This window comes from Oncorhynchus kisutch, linkage group LG15 (assembly GCF_002021735.2).
Source record: "Oncorhynchus kisutch isolate 150728-3 linkage group LG15, Okis_V2, whole genome shotgun sequence".
NCBI classification, from domain to species: domain Eukaryota; kingdom Metazoa; phylum Chordata; class Actinopteri; order Salmoniformes; family Salmonidae; genus Oncorhynchus; species Oncorhynchus kisutch.
The window spans coordinates 57198220-57215142 of record NC_034188.2 but is presented as its reverse complement, the minus strand read 5'-3'; the positions used below and the strand labels follow the sequence as shown (position 1 = coordinate 57215142).

Sequence of the window (16923 nt, the reverse complement as noted above, 5' to 3'; positions counted from 1 at the left end):
CATTTTAAAGTGGCCTTTTATTGTCCCCAGCATAAGGTGCACCTGTGTAGTGATCATGCTGTTTAATCAGCTTCTTGATATGCCACAACTGTCAGGTGGGTGGATTATCTTGGCAAAGGAGAAATGCTCATTAACAGGATGTAAACTAATGTGTGCACAAAATTTGAGAGAAATAAGATTTTGTGTCTATGGAACATTTTAGGGATCTTTTATTTCATGAAACATCTGACCAACACTTTACATGTGGTGTTTCTGTTTTTGTTCAGTGTATATCTTAATGTCATTTAAATACCATAACCAGCCCTCATTTTATGACGGGTTAGGTATAAGGTTGCCAGTAATAGCATTACGGTTTGGGAAATTGCAGAACTTCCTGCCTTGCAGCTTGGCCAGTTAGTGAAGTCCTTGTGTGACCACAACGAAATATGTTTATGGTAACAAGTGTTGTCTGTGGTTGACTTATGACAACAGTATGACTAAGATGCTGAAAGCTGTGATGACAGGTACTTCTCTCTCACTTCTTCACTTGTCTTTCTTCTCTCTGTTCTCTCCCAACCTTCCTACCCTCCTCCCTCCCTCCTCAGACACGTTTGCCAGCAAGGTGGCGGCTACGCAGGACCAGCACGCTGACGCGTCGGTGGGCAATGTGACAGGCAGCAACGCGGTCAACGTGTTCCTGGGCATCGGGGTGGCGTGGTCAGTGGCGGCCGTCTACTGGAAGGTGCAGGGCAAGGAATTCCGCGTGGACCCGGGCTCCCTGGCCTTCTCCGTCACCCTCTTCACCAGCTTCGCCTTCATCTGCATGGGCGTGCTACTGTTCCGCCGGCGGCCCTCTATCGGGGGGGAGCTGGGAGGGCCGCGGACAGCACGCATCATCACCAGCCTCTTCTTCCTGGGCCTCTGGTTCCTCTACGTCCTCTTCTCCAGCCTGGAGGCCTACTGCCACATAGAGGGCTTTTAGAGGACACATGAGAGCAGAGACAGGGCTACTAGTCAAAACACTGATATACATTATAGTTATTATAATACACACATCTACAACAGGACAGGGCCCAGGCCAAAGGTTGGGACCTGTTCATTGTCACTGGATCACTAATAACTAAGGGATCTATAGACATACCAGATATACACACACAATTGCATACAAAACACATACACACAAACTGAAATATGAACTGTACATATAACTACATGCATGTGCCAACAAATGCAAATGTGGTCTCTCACCAAGACAAACACACACATATACAATACTGTAACAAGGGCACCACACAGGTTGTGTGTGGCCTGGAGCCTGGATGACACCCAGTTAACATCAACCTCCTATTGCACACTCAAATGTTATACACACTCACTGGACAAACGAGGAAGAGAAGGAGAGAAAACAAAGTATTGGTCAAGGAAGTAAGACAGGAGAGATGTCAAAGAAGGAAGCATGTTCAGAATGTAAACCAGCATGTTGGAAAAGAGGAAGAGCGAAAGAGAGAAAGTGACAGACAGGTGTGTAGAAACTAAGTGTTGCAGTGGCATTCTATTCATTCCAGCTGGCTGCATAACATGATTTTGGGTCCAGCTAGACTGCTTTAACTGAAGCAGGGTCGAGTGCCATGGGTTTTGCAGGGATGGCCATAGCTCTATCACCGGTGCAGCACAGGCAAACCAGACTCAAAGTACAGTGGTGCAAAAAATACTCAATTGTCAGACTTGAGTAAAAGTAAATGCTATACATCAAATTCCGTATATTAAACAAACCAGACCGCACAAATGTATTTTTTATGGACAGCCAGGGGCACACTCCAAAACGTACACATCATTTACAAACGCACTACTTGTGTTTAGTGAGTCTGCCAGATCAGAGGCAGTAGGGATGACAATGTGTTATATTGATAGGTGCGTGAATTGGACCATATTGCTCTCCTGCCTGAGCATTCTAAATGTAACGAGTACTTTTGGGTGTCAGGGAAAAGGTATGGAAGTAAAAAATTATATATTTTCTTTAGGAATGTTGTTGAGTACCAGTCAAAGTTGTCAAAAATATAAATAGTAAGGTAGAGAACAGAACTTGTTTTTGGAGTAAGTTTTAAGTCAAAGTATTTTTACTTAGTTACTTTACACCACTGCGTAGTAGTGGAATGGGTCCATCTTCAGTCGCTATGACGGAGCACCATGAAAATGGTTGATCAATGAGTAAAATGTTTACATTTAGCAACGGGAGATACTGAGTAAAACGACAACAAAACTGAAAGCCCCAAGTTGCAGTTATAATTTCCTATAGAGAGGTGGGAATTCCGCATGACATTAAAACAAGGTCTCAATGCGGTGTTGGTGTAAATACATGCTTATATACTATAGGAGAGTAGATGTATTTATTAGAGGGACTTCTCTACAGATATGGTAGAATGGGGTGGCCAATGGGAACAGATATAATGCATGGTGTTCAGAAACTAGTCACCACTCTCCGACTTGACAGGAAAATGACTTTTGGAGATCGCTTGTGTAAGTTATGGCTCCTCAACGAGACATCATTCTTTCTCATAACTACAGTCCCATCCATTGAAGTTAAACAGAGCAATCCAGAGGGATTAAATATAAATTTGCCTCCTCATCTGTGGACTTCTGAATGAAGGGAAGACCAGAGTTTCTGGAGGCGTCACTCTGAATAAAGAAAGTCTCACATCCAGCTCTTGAGGCTCTTACTGTTCACATCTCACTGGACTTCAGATATTACAGTGGAGATCATAGATCTGCATTCCACTCCAGACAGTAGAGTCCTCCATCACCATCATGTTTGAGACATTGTACATTTTTATGACCTTTCGCAACCGCCATACGAGTGAAATGAGGATTTAGCAATGCAGGCACATTGATGGTGTAAATATTATTTGTTACTGTCCAAGGGTAAGTTACTATCCACTGAAGCACAGCACAAAACGACACATTTGTCTCCTAGAAATATGATACTAAAAGAGAGTGTATCGCTATCTAACGCATCCTTTTCAAAAACAATCCGTTACTTGAATACAGGTATAAAGTCAACTTTACAAATATACAAATATACTGTATCCCTTTGGCTCCACGCTTGCTCAGTGGACAGTAACTAGTCATTGTACTTTGGTGGGTGTAAAGGTAAAAGCAGAGAGGGGTGGTGAGGTTGAGGGTAGCGTTTGTTTGGTCCAAAATATATCATATGTAAGGATATTGGTCACCTGTGTAAGACTTCAGGACCAGAAGAGTTCTGTACCGAGATGTCTATATTGTTGTTCATTCAATCGAAATCTATCAATATTTGTGAAGGGGAAAAAAACGTTGCTCGTTTGTGATGCTATAACGGAACAACTTTTAGGTGTGGAGGGCTGTAAGTCTTTGCTGTGGAATAGTGGGTAGAGATGCATGACAGAATAATAGTGACAGCACGGCACCGGCATGGACAAAAATAATGATAATGATGCATGCATGGGTGGTGACACGAGAATACAGTGTGTGTGTATTTCATAGGAGAATGGTTCACATAGAGCAGGACGTCCAGACTGCAGCCAGACCTGTGAAGAGCATACAGACTGCTTCTGCTCCTCACCTGTTAACAGTAAAGGCTGCTCTGGAAATATCCCAACACAACCCCAGCTAATTGGCCCAAAATACAGCAACACTGGGCCACCATCAGTACCTAAGACCATGGCATATAAGTTAACTTATTTTGGAGTGAGGCTTACTGTACTCCAACTTGTCCAACAGTGTTAGTTCCAAATGCTCCTATTCTTCTGGTTATTCTGGTTTCTTACCTTTTGAAATCCAAACCGCTCCGTTTGCGTAACAGTGAAACTGGGAGAGATTACATTTCAACCCATGGGTTCTCATCATGTTCTAATCAGGTACTGACTGTTATGCAGTAACTACAGATCGTCGCTACAGTCATTCTGCGTCATACCCATTTATTGCCTTAAAGTCTAGTATTTAATATTTTGTTTAATTTGACTTGTCTTGCACTTTGTTGAGTATGTGTATGCTTGGAGCGGGAGCCCGAAACCAAATAGATTTTTGTGCAATGTGTGGAACCAGTGGCAACTCAGAGTAATCTCTACTACTTAGCTAAGAAAAGTGGCAGAGGTAATATACACTATACAGTGGGGCGAAAAAGTATTTAGTCAGCCACCAATTGTGCAAGTTCTCCCACTTAAAAAGATGAGAGAGGCCTGTAATTTTCATCATAGGTACACTTCAACTATGACAGACAAAATGAGAAGAAAAAAATCCTGAAAAATCACATTGTAGGATTTTTTATGAATTTATTTGCAAATGATGGTGGAAAATAAGTATTACAGGCCTCTCATCTTTTTAAGTGGGAGAACTTGCACAATTGGTGGCTGACTACATACTTTTTTGCCCCACTGTGTATACAAAAGTATGTGGACAACCCTTCAAATTAGTGGCTTCGGCTATTTCAGCAACACCCGTTGCCGACAGGTGTATAAAATCGAGCACACCGCCATGCAATCTCCATAGACAAAAATTGGCAGTAGAATGGCCAATACTGACTACTGAAGAGCTCAGTGACTTTCAACGTGGCACCGTCATAAGATGCCACCATTCCAACAAGTCAATGTTTGGCCTGCTAGAGCTGCCCCGGTCAACTGTAAGTGGTGTTATTGTGAAGTGGAAACATCTAGGAGCAACAATGGCCACACAAGCTCACAGAACAGGACTGCCGAGTCCTGAAGCTCATAAAAATTATTCTGTCCTTGGTTGCAAAGCTCACTACTGAGTTCCAAACTGCCTCTGGAAGAAATGTCAGCGCAATAACCTTTTGTCGGGAACTTCATGAAATGGGTTTCAATGGCCAAGCAGCTGCACACAAGCCTAAGTTCACCATGCGCAATGCCAAGCTTCGGCTGGAGTGGTGTAAAGCTCGCCACCATTGGAGCAGTGGAAACACATTCTCCGGAGTGATGAATCACGCTTCACCATCTGGTTTGGCGGATGTCATGAGAAAGCTACCTGCTCGAATGCATAGTGCCAACTGTAAAGTTTGGTGTAAAAGGAATAATGGTCTGGGGATGTTTTTCATGGTTTTGGGCTAGGCCTCTTAGTTCCAGTGAAGGGAAATCTTAGTTCTACAGCATAGAATGACATTCTAGACGATTCTGTGCTTCGAATTTTGTGGCAACAGTTTGGGGAAGGCCCTTTCCTGTTTCAGCATGACAATGCCCCCGTGCACAAAGCGAGGTCCATACAGAAATGCTTTGTCGAGATCAGTGTGGAAGAACTTGACTAGCCTGACCTCAACCCCATTGGCCACCTTTTGGGATGAATTGGAACGCCAACTGCGAGCCAGGCCTAATCGCCTAAGTCAGTGCCCGACCACACTAATGCTCTTGTGGCTAAATGGAATCAGGTCTCCGCAGCAATGTTCCAACATCTAGTGGAAAGCCTTCATATGAGGCTGTTATAGCAGCAAAGGGGGGACCAACTCCATATTAATACCCATGATTTTGGAATGAGACCTTCGATGAGCAGGTGTCCACATAATTTTGGTCATGTAGTGTATGATTACATATAAACTGAAATAACATCTTCATGAAAGATCCACTTAGGTATACTGTGTTTACTCTGGATTTGACTCTACTTTATAATATTTTGTTACTCCTGCCCCATTCTCAATGAGATGAAAGTGCAATAAGTAAGATAGTGGGAGATGGGGAGGGGCAGTGAACTGTTACTGTCCATGGTCCTTACACGTGGCTCAATCGCCTGACTTACTGAGTCGCTAAGAAAACATTTATAATAACAGAGGACAACAAGGCTGACACAAAATGGAGGTGTGTTTATCTCAGTATTGCCAGGTGTTCTGAGGTGGATATGGAGAGAGAATAGAACACAGCAGTGAGGCTCTGTCAATATGCTGAACAATACTAGAGACAGATGTTATATCGTATGAGAGTTTTCCCCACTTATTTTAGAGTTCAGGATAGTCTCTAGTTGAACTGTAGCGTTGTCAGTGAGTACAACCAGTGAGAATGATTAACATTTAAATATTACAAATGCAAAAAGTGGATTAATGAGTAATGACATTTTGGAAATAAAGTGAGTAAACAAACTGACCCCTTCAACTACAGATGTACTGATTCAAATAGCAACTTAATGAAATTGGAATGCACACTTAAGAATAGTTATGTATAAATATGGTTGTTGATGCTTGTATAACATACAAAGATTTCAGTTACCTTGGCCCTCCTCAGTGTTTCCCCACTAACAGTGTTAGTCAACTTTTGAAAAGCAACTTCTTATCTCTTCTTCAACTAAAAAAAATCCAGAAGTGACATTTTTCTATTTTCAAATGATATTGGTAATGGTGGAAGCACCACAGATGTAGCCCCGATGGTTTAGGCAGGTGATAAAGAGGCATTTAGATATTTCTCTAATTGTCCAATTTGAAGGCAAATTTCCCCTTGAACTGTTCATTTGATGTACCACTAGCTGATGTATTATTTCTCTACTAAATCACTGTGTCTTATGTTTTTATACTCTACATGCACATTTCTGTTGCCCAGATTATTAAAATTATTTATATTTATTAATGATATTTTATTGTTCAACGGCTCCTTGAAGCAAACCATTTGAACCATTACAATGTTTCAAAGAGAGTAGTTGCAATGTGCAAAAATATAAACCTGAATCTTCTTTGAGTTCATCTTGATGAGCAGTCAACAGCTCACTCAGTGGGAGTAAAACACTTATTTTCTCCAGTGTTTGTTGCACCCTCTACCAACCGACATACAGTACCAGTCAAAAGTTTGGACACACCTACTCATTCAAGGGGTTTTCTTTATTTTTACTATTTTCTACATTTGTAGAATAGTAGTGAAGACATCAAAACTATGAAATAACACATATGGAATCATGTAGTAACCAAAAAAGTGTTAAACAAATCTAAATATATTTTATATTTGAGATTCTTCAAAGTAGCCACCCTTTGTCTTGATGACAGCTTTGCACACTCTTGGCATTCTCTCAACCAGCTTCATGAGGTAGTCACTTGGAATGCATTTCAATTAACAGGTGTGCCTTGTTCATTTGTGGAGTTTGAGACAATCAGTTGTGTTATGACAGGGTAAGGGTGGTATACAGAAGATAGCCCTATTTGTTAAAAGACCAAGTCCATATTATGGCAAGAACAGCTCAAATAAGCACATCATTACTTTAAGACACGCAGGTCAGTCAATAAGGAACATTTCAATAACTTTTTTAAGTTTCTTCAAGTGCAGTCGCAAAAAACATCAAACGCTATGATGAAACTGGCTCATGAGGACCGCCACAGGAATGGAAGACCCAGAGTTATCTCTGCTGCAGAGGATAAGTTCATTGGAGTTCACTGCTTCACAGTGTTCAAGTAACAGACCCATCTCAACATCAACTGTTCAGAGGAGACTGCGTGAATTAGGCCTTCATGGTCGAATTGCTGCAAAGAAACAATTACTACGGGACACCAATAAGAAGAGACTTGCTTGGGCCAAGAAACACGAGCAATGGACATTAGACCGGTCGAAATCTGTCTTTTGGTCTGATGAGTCCAAATTTGAGATTTTTGGTTCCAACCACCGTGTCTTCTTGAGACACAGAGTAGGTGAACGGATGATCTTCGTATTTGTGGTTCCCACTATGAAGCATGGAGGAGGAGGTGTGATGGTGATTTTCTGGTGACACTGTCAGTGATTTATTTAGAATTCAAGGCACACTTAACCAGCATGGCTACCAAAGCATTCTGCAGCGATACGCCATCCCATCATTTGTTTTCAACAGGACAATGACCCAACACACCTCCAGGCTGTGTAAGGGCTATTTGACCAAGAAGGAGAGTGAGGGAGTGTTGCATCAGATGACCTGGCTTCCACAGTCATCCAACCTCGGTCCAACAATGAGTTGGACCGCAGAGTGAAGGAAAAGCAGCCAACAAGTGCCCGGCATATGTAGGAACTCCTTCAAGACTGTTGGAAAAGCATTCCAGGTGAATCTGGTTGAGAGAATGCCAAGAGTGTGCAAAGCTGTAATCAAGGCAAAGGGTGGCTACTTTGAAGAATCTCAAATCTAAAACTATATTTTGATTTGTTAAACACTTTTTTTTGTTACATGATTCTATATGTGTTATTTCGTAGTTTTGATGTCTTTACGATTATTCTATAATGTATAAAATAGGAAAAATAAAGAAAAAATCTTGAATGAGTAGGTGTGTCCAAACTTTTGACTGGTACTGTATATTTAATTAATTAACTTGAAGACTATCAAGTGAGATTAGCATGTTTACATAAAAATCGAAATGGACATCGCAAGTATCTTGTCAGTTTGTTCAGCGTTGTGATATATAGAATGCCATTTACATTCATTGGGTTGGTTATGATATGCCTTTTCCTGAATAGAACTGTCTACAATGTTCCGTTTTTTTAATGACTTCTAGTTAACTGTCTGGCTTTTGCCATTGCTGTAGATGAGATATCACTCCCAGATGTTTTATGTGTGTGCAGTAAATGTCATCCTATCTGCAAATGCATGAACCCCTTGTGTGTTAGCATGGTCTCTTATGGACGTCTAGGTTTACATTTGGATCGAGTTATCCCAAAATAGTTTATCTTCTTGTCCTGGGTGGCTGCTTGTGTGGTCTGCTCACGCTTGCAACAAACTGAGCAATGTCGACTTGGTCTAGCAGCAGGTGAATTGTCATTTTTTGATTACGTGTCTACAGTCTACTTATTTATTCACCAGCTACAAAAGCTGTGAAAAGAAAGCCTGACTTTTCCTGTCTATGTCTGAACACCTCTGATAATTTGGTTGTCAGTTTGTTTGAGTATGATATATCTGTGTCTGTTAGTGCCCCTCAACTTTCTGTATTGGGGTGATCCACCCCAGGTCGTGCTCTTCAATGTGTTCTTTGTGCAGTTTGATCTGTGAACCTTTCTCTCTGACTGACATTTGTATGGAATAGTGACTGACTTGAAGAAGATATGTGATATTTACATTCATTCAATACTGTAATAAGTTATTTGAAAATGATATGAATTTTTTTTATGTAGTTAAAAACAAAGGAAAACTATGGCATGAGGTGTAATGTGTTTAGAAAAAACAAAGATGTAATCAACTCAAGTTGACCTTATTGAATATAGTTGATTTATTTTCAATGCTTACTGTGTCTGTGTAATCCTTTTTTATATGAGAACTTGAACGCAAGTGACAGACATTGACAACAACTTACATTACAAGTCATTGAGTAGGCTGCCATTCAAGACTTTCTCTCCTTTTACAATGAACAAAAATAAAAATGCAACATGCAACAATTTCTAAGATTTTACTGAGTTACAGTTCAAATAAGGAAATGAGTCAATTGAAAACAATTCATTAAGCCCTAATCTATGGGTTTCACATGACCGGGAATACAGATAAGCATCTGTTGGTCACATACCTTTTTTAAAAAGGTAGAGGCATGGATCAGAAAACCAGTCAGTATCTGGTTTGACCTATTTGCCTCATGTAGCGCGACCCATCTCCTTCTCAAAGAGTTGATTAGGCTGTTGATTGTGGCCTTTGGAATGTTGTCACACCCCTCTTCAATGGCTGTGCTCAGTTGCTGGGTATTGGTGGGAACTGGACCATGTGGTCGTACACGTCGATCCAGAGCATCCCAAACATTTTCAAAGGATGATATATCTGATGAGTATGCAGACCAAGGGAGAACTGGGACATTTTCACCTTCCAGCTTCCATTTGTACAGATCCTTGCAACATAGGGCAGTGAATTATCATGCTGAAACCTGAGGTGATAATGGGCCTCAGAATCTTGTCACAGCATCTCTGTGCATTTCAATTGCCATCAATAAAATGCAATTGTGTTCATTGTCTATAACTTATGCCTGGCCATACCATAACCCCACCGCCACCATGGGGCACTCTGTTCACAACATTGACATCAGCAAACCACTCGCCCACAAGACGCCATACACGCTGTCTGCCATCTGCTGGTACAGTTGAAACCGGGATTCATCCCGTTTAGAGCACACTTCTACAGCGTGCCAGTGGCCATCGAAGGTGAGCATTTACCCACTGAAGTTGGTTACGATGCCGAACTTCTGTCAGGTCAAGGCCCTAGTGAGAACGATGAGCACAGATGAGGGCTCCCGAGTGGCCTCTAGCACTGCATCTCAGTGCTAGAGGCATCACTACAGACCCTGGTTTGATTCCAGGCTGTATCACAACTGGCCGTGATTGGGAGTCCCATAGGGCGGCGCACAATTGACCCAGCGTCGTCTGGGTTTGGCCAGGGTAGGCCATCATTGTAAATAAGAATTTATTCTTAACTTGTCTTGCTTAGTTAAATTAAAAGATGAGATTCCCTGAGATGGTTTCTGACAGTTTGTGCAGAAACTCTTCCATTGTGAAAACCCAGTTTCATCAGCTGTCCAGGTGGCTAGTCTCAGACAGGTGAAGAAGCTGGATGTGTCGGTCCCGGGGGCCAAGATGGACATACAAATTCTCTAAAATGTCTTTGGAGATGGCTTATGGTAGAGAAATGAACATTAAATTCTCTAGGAACAGCTCTGGTGGACATTCTTGCCGTCAGCATTCCAATTGCACGCTCCATTGGATATCGCCAACTTCCACGAATGATATAACATGTAGGGAGAACCCTAATTAATTTTTCATAATTAAACCAACAAGTCAAAGTTCCAGGGGTCAAGTAAGCGATGGCTGTAGCATTGTGTTGTGTGACAAAACTCCACATTTTAGAGTGGTCTTTTACTGTCACCAGCACAAGGTTCACCTGTCTAATGATCATGCTGTTTAATAAGCTTCTTGATATGCCACACCTGTCAGGTAGGTGGATTCTCTTGTTAAATAGAAATGCTCACGAACAGGATGTAAACAAATTTGTGCTCAAAATTTGAGACAAATAAGCTTTGTATGCATATGGAACATTTCTGGGATATTTTATAACAGCTCATGAAACACTTTACATTTTTTTGTTCAGTATATCTCAATCTCAAAAATAATTCAATATATGGAGATTGTAGGTATAAAATTAAGACTTCTCTCAAATCTGTATGGAAGATTGGGGGCAAGGGGATGGTCAGTTGCCAAGGCCGATAATAACCAATGTGAAGAGAAACACATGACCTCACTGTAGCGGGGCACGTTACTGCGCAAGTGCATTCTTGCACGGGTAGTCTGACAGAACAGTGAATAGGTTTGTTGCCTAGTGAAGAATTTGAAATCCAGTAAAATAAGTAATCCAAATTAGAAATACTTTAAGATTGAATACGTTTCGCCCATGTTTTATTTCTGTAAATTGAGCGGACACTGATAAATTAATCGCGAAACTGTTTGGGGATAAAGGTAATCGCACGGACGCCATTGTTTACTTGAGCAAGCTAGTTGGATAACGTTGTTTCTAGCTAGCTAGCTACATTGTCTCGGGTTAATTTGAGTATGGCACTAGCGATAAAATTGTTAGCAACACAGTATAATAAGGAAGAAGCATTGTCAGTGAGATAGTGAGCAACGGGCTATTGTCGTCTACCAATATTTAACTAAAACAGCGAGTGCAGAAATGGTGCATATTCATTACGCCGATTCTGTTGCAAAACGTTTCGTAAACGGAAGCCAATTGTACGAAACGGGGCGGGACCTACCTGAATTTGTCCAATATGAATTCTCGTTTAGCTGTTAGCTTCCGTTTGGTTCTTAAACGGATTCCGTAATGAATACACCCCTGGCTAGCTCGTTTTCTTGCTTGTATTTATAGCTAACGTTAGCCAGCTAGGTTATTTATATTAGTAGCTAGATTCATACTCTCAAGCACAGCTCAATTTTCCTATGTATACTTTTCAACCAACTTTAGCTAGTTAGCTGGTTCACGGTGTCTCCCTCTTTCCTCCAGGTGGGGAGATGTCATACCACTCGTCTTCTCGCAGCTCTTCTCGTAACACCGATTGCAAGGTCTATGTTGGCGACTTAGGCAACGGTGCTGCCAAGGGTGAGCTAGAGCGGGCGTTCAGTTACTATGGCCCTTTACGCACGGTTTGGGTGGCCAGGAACCCCCCAGGTTTCGCATTTGTGGAGTATGAGGATGCCCGTGATGCAGAGGACGCAGTTAAAGGCATGGATGGAAAGTGAGTAACTTTATATTTATCTGCACATTTCACAGCCCATAATGTTGTCACATCAGTTTATATATATTTTGGTTGAAGTGGTGTTTTCAGTTTTGGGATATTAATTGTGATTCAGGCATTACTCTTGCAGACTTTGTCCAGTATTACACAATATTTTCTTTCTTACCCTGTTATCACTAAACTCTGCCCTCTTTCCCTACCTCAGGGTGCTGTGCGGCTCTCGGATCCGTGTGGAGCTGTCCACTGGCATGTCACGGAAGACCAAACATGGCCGCCCCAGCCGCCGCCACTTTGACCCTCAAGACCGCTGCTACCAGTGTGGGGACAGGGGCCACTATGCCTACGACTGCTACCGTTTCAGCAAGAGGGGAGGAGGTCGTCGGAGCAGGTATTCTACTTGCCCAATGTCTGCTTCTGATATACTGCCAGTAGCAGTCATAATTCTGCATAAGGCAGGTGATGTAGTTTTCCCCTTATGCAACATTGTTCTTATTACTTCAAAGTATCATTTGGTGTGAGAAAAATGGAACTGTATTATGTCAAAAAAAACTATGACACACAGACAATTTGCTGACCTGGTTGGATTAATCTCTACTGCTGAGGGGCAATGCTGTCCTCTTTGTTTCACTACTGTGGTTACATATTAGAGCAGGGGTTCTTAAACCTTTTCAGCTCGAGACCCAAATGAGAAATTGACTGTCCTCCTGTGACCCAAATCGTCCTCCAATCCAAATTAAGTAGAAATAGTGTGTGGTTATAAGATGTATTCTCATAACTCCCGACCAACCTTTCTCAGAAAAACCCCCTATTAGAGACCTCAAAGCCTGTTTCTTGTATTCCAGATCACGCTCTCGCACCCGGTCTCGTTCCGTCTCCAGGTCACGTGGCAGCCGCTATCGATCCCGCTCCCGCAGCAATGACCGGTAAGTCAACAGGGTTTCTCCTCCTACCTCCTGCTTTTCTACTGTCATTCAAACCTCTCCCTGTGCTGATACTGGTCTCTCTTCTACAAAACAGCAGCAGGCACCGCTCCCCATCTTATCCCAAACGTAGGAAGAGGTAAGAGTCTACGGGTAATTTTGCATGCTGATGACGTTTCTTTTTTTTCTTTTTTCTTGGTTTCATAGGAAGTATAGTTTCATTTGCATTCTGGGCAAACCTGTTTGATCATCCCTTTTGTTCCTGCAAATGTATTCATATGATTGTTTTAATTTATCTATTGGCTTCAAAACATGTAATTTTCTTGAAACACTTCACCCTTCCATAATAGGTCTGGTTCCCCTGTGCGGTCAAAGTCCAGGACCTCTGTTAGGAGGTAAGCCATTTTGGAATAACAGTTGCACAATACTTTCCTTTGAAAGCTGACCTGTCTCTTGATCCCATCTAGGTTGGTGCCAGCGCTTGAGCCCCCATGTTTTTTTGTGTTGCAGTCGTTCCCGTTCTCGGTCAGGGTCCCGGGCCAGAGGGCGTTCTGCGTCTCGCTCTCGCTCCAGATCCCGCTCTCCCAGCCATAAGAGGAATAGGTAAGATTTCTTCCTTGTCAACTCATACCTTCAAAGCTGTTACTGCACTGTGTAAATGCCATGACTTAGCCCATATTGTACAATACTGCTAATTATACTTAATTTGGAATATTGTTTTGAAAATGTGCTGGAAGCCTCCCTTCTCCCCCCACCTATTTAAATCATAAAATCACATTTTTCAAAGATGAGTCCACACATTCACTCAGCTTAAGTATACTGCCATCTGTTAGACAGGGCTAGGTGTGATCAGGTAAGTCGTGGGTAGCTGCCCCCTCAACCTCAGACCAGCCTCCACCCGAAGTCTGCTGAGTCGACCTTCCAGAACGCACAGAGCGACAACTCATCAGAGAGATGGCTGCTGCAGGAGATGGGGCCAGGGATGGGGAGTGAAAATAAATAGTCAGGGACTCTAACGCACCCCAAGCTAGAGTGAGGAACACTGCCCCACCCCCAAACCCCCCCCCCTCTTTATCTTTTACAAATACCTGATTTTAATGTTCTTTTCTCTTGGAGGTCCCTCTCCTAGAATGACCAGGCCAGACCTTGATTAGCTTCAGAGAGTCGCACACAGAGCTGATGAGCCTATACTCCGAGACAGAGGGGCTGTTTGGGTGACGGCTGGGGGGAGCGGGGCTCTTCTCTTTTCTCTTCTCCCTCAGATCCAGCCTCAATTTGATTAGCTTCAGAGGGCGAGAGAACCTCAAAAACCCAAAAGAGAAATCTGTCGTGATCAGACTCCAGTGACCAATCGCATCAGGCCTTTTTTTAAAGAGAGAGTGTGGGGAGTCGACTGACTGCACAAGCACTTACCAGGGTCATCCCTTGCGGTGTTAACGTCCTCCCGGAGGGTGACAAGGGCTGACAAGAAATCAGCCTACACCACGCTGGTTAAAGAGGTCGTCCGACGCACGTTTTGACGAGACACATCCATCCTACGCGCGCACACACAGTTGTTCCACCCACCCCACTCCCTCCCAGAACCCACGCACCACAGACCTGAACGCTGAGCCGAGTTCAGTCGACCAGTTAAGGCCCCCTCCCTACAGAGCCCGGCCTCTTGCTTAGCTTCTGAGAGGGTGAGAAAGGAGAGCTGACGAGAGATCAGACTTCAAGACCCTCCGAGTGTGTCTTCGAGTTCTAGCATCCGTCGCTTCTCTGTACATGTTGTTTCTGCCACTGTCTCCAAAGGTAACGAAAACCCAAGAGTCAATGTCATTCATGATCAGAACGCAGACGTATATTCTGATACTCCCTAACATACTGTACACTAACATTCAACTATACAGAGCATGCACTGTCAGAATCCACAGGTGTATGTGTGTGTGTTTCTGTCTGGGTGGGTGTATGAGTGTTAAGTATTTGGAATACATTACATATTATCCTGGGTGTAGTGATAGTGTTTTATTTTGTAGGGAGCATGTAGCTGATTTACTTACCTTGATGGTGGCTTGTCCTTCTACTGTATATTAGGTCAACCTATTTGAATGTTTGCGCTGTTCCCTTTGGTTTTAAGTAACTGTCTGCACATAGTTTATCATATCAAGGTAGGATTCTAAAGACTTGGGCTTGCAAAAGGCAAGTCTTTTGCCATTTATATGGTCAGTATTTGTTTTGGGTGCCATTCGTAAAGTTCTGGTCTTTTGTCTATTTGTGTGAAAATGCAAGGGAGTATTTGAGCACCTCAAACCCCCTTTAAAACATCCTAGTCTCTCAACACCCAGCTCCTCCATTTACTTGACCTCTGGAACTTTCACTTGTTGGCTTAATTATGCTAAATTAATTAGGGTTCTCCCTACATGTTATATCATTCGTGGAAGTTGGGGATATCCAATGAAGCTGTAATGTGTTGTATTTATAAAGTATGAAAGTGACTTGACCAAGGCAAACTGGTTGTAGTGGGACAGAGTTCATTATGGGCCAGCAGTGTTGGAGCTGTGATTGGTTCTGAGATGGGTGCCGGGTTAGTTATTGAGAGGACATGCTGGGACAAGATGGGTGCCGGGCTAGTTATTGAGTGAACATGCTGGGACAAGATGGGTGCCGGGCTAGTTATGGAGAGGACATGCTGGGACAAGATGGGTGCCGGGCTAGTTATTGAGTGAACATGCTGGGACAAGATGGGTGCCGGGCTAGTTATTGAGTGAACATGCTGGGACAAGATGGGTGCCGGGCTAGTTATGGAGAGGACATGCTGGGACAAGATGGGTGCCGGGCTAGTTATGGAGAGGACATGCTGGGACAAGATGGGTGCCGGGCTAGTTATTGAGTGGACATGCTGTGTCTGCCCTGTACTTACACCTCTCTCTGTCTGTTTCAGTCGTTCCAGATCTCCAAGCCAGAAAAAGAGCCCCACCCCAGGCGAAGATTGATTTGAAGACTAAACTCGTCCCCATCCCCCTCCAACCAACTGGCTTTAGCCTTGCAGCTATTTGTTTTGTCATTGTTCCCTGCATTGATTAGAATCTACCCCTTCCTTTTCTGATGCTGTGTAATTACTCTACAGGATTAGCTTTATATCTAACCCTGCATGCCTTACATGATGTCACATTCCTAAAATGTCTCTCCCATATGTCCAATTTTTTTTAAATTTAGCAAAACAGTTCAAATATCTAATTTCAGAAGTGGGATTTGTGAACCAGAACTTTGTATTTGTTCTTATTTCCTATACTATATTCAGTGTGGCATTGTGTTCAAGAGCTGTAACAGATGTACTTGAAGTTTTGCTTTCCCTGGCTTATGACAGTAGCAGATTTTGGAATAAATCTTGACACGTTAATTCAGTGTTTTTGTTTTACACGTTGAGAACATATACAGAATGTGTCTTACATGGAGATGTTTTATCGTGAAAAGGGACATTACATGATATACTTCCCATCTACAATGGTTTGCAGTCAATTTGCTTTCATTTTCAAACATATGCCCCACCTTATCACGTTTGGAAGATTTGTTGACATGTGGCCAACACCGTCATTCATGGTTATTTACTTATAGCCCATTGTCAAGATGGGACTCCCAATCATGGCCTGATGTGATACAGCCTGGATTTGAACCAGGAACTGCATTGAGATGCATTGCCTGGTGCATGGCATCTTGGCTCTCCTTTCAACCTTATTAATTACAATCCATTATCAAAAAGATGTAACTACCTAGATCACTCACCTGAACTGAAATTGTATTGACTGTCGAAATAAAATGGTTAATCTGGTTTACTTTATTTTTACAGATAAGTGCTCAATACAGTAGTAGTGGGTT

At 42.6% G+C, this 16923-nt stretch overlaps 2 protein-coding genes and 1 long non-coding RNA gene across 7 annotated transcripts in view; 2 read left to right on the top strand and 1 right to left on the bottom strand.

The window, feature by feature from the left end:
* LOC109905551 (sodium/calcium exchanger 2-like) overlaps window positions 1-1789 on the top strand; it is a 101130-nt gene extending 99341 nt beyond the window's left edge. The window contains exon 13 of the mRNA XM_020502982.2: window positions 585-1789. Coding sequence (XP_020358571.1) covers window positions 585-961 — 377 coding nt within the window. The 3' untranslated portion in view covers window positions 962-1789. The remainder of the gene's footprint in view (window positions 1-584) is intronic.
* LOC116353629 (uncharacterized) lies at window positions 192-14262 on the bottom strand. 2 transcript variants are annotated; one of them, XR_004203129.1, is made up of 2 exons: window positions 14157-14262; window positions 192-954 (listed from the first exon to the last, which is right to left on the bottom strand). It is a non-coding gene; the product is annotated as an uncharacterized LOC116353629 (long non-coding RNA). The 2 variants fall into 2 exon arrangements; XR_004203128.1 differs by lacking the exon at window positions 14157-14262 and adding an exon at window positions 11669-11921.
* On the top strand, window positions 11102-16876 carry LOC109905552 (serine/arginine-rich splicing factor 7). 4 transcript variants are annotated; one of them, XR_002257283.2, is made up of 9 exons: window positions 11152-11372; window positions 11917-12148; window positions 12354-12536; window positions 12991-13071; window positions 13166-13207; window positions 13419-13463; window positions 13579-13671; window positions 14185-14859; window positions 15989-16876. XR_002257283.2 is itself a non-coding variant. In XM_031790614.1 (8 exons), exons 2-8 carry the CDS (start codon window positions 11925-11927, stop codon window positions 16038-16040), a joined length of 720 nt encoding a protein of 239 aa, XP_031646474.1. In that variant the 5' UTR covers window positions 11102-11223; window positions 11917-11924; the 3' UTR covers window positions 16041-16876. The 4 variants fall into 4 exon arrangements, 3 of the variants coding, with proteins under 3 accessions (XP_031646474.1, XP_031646475.1, XP_020358572.1); XM_031790614.1 differs by lacking the exon at window positions 14185-14859 and having other exon boundaries at window positions 11102-11223; XM_031790615.1 differs by having other exon boundaries at window positions 14185-16876.
* Window positions 16877-16923: the final 47 nt, after the last annotated feature.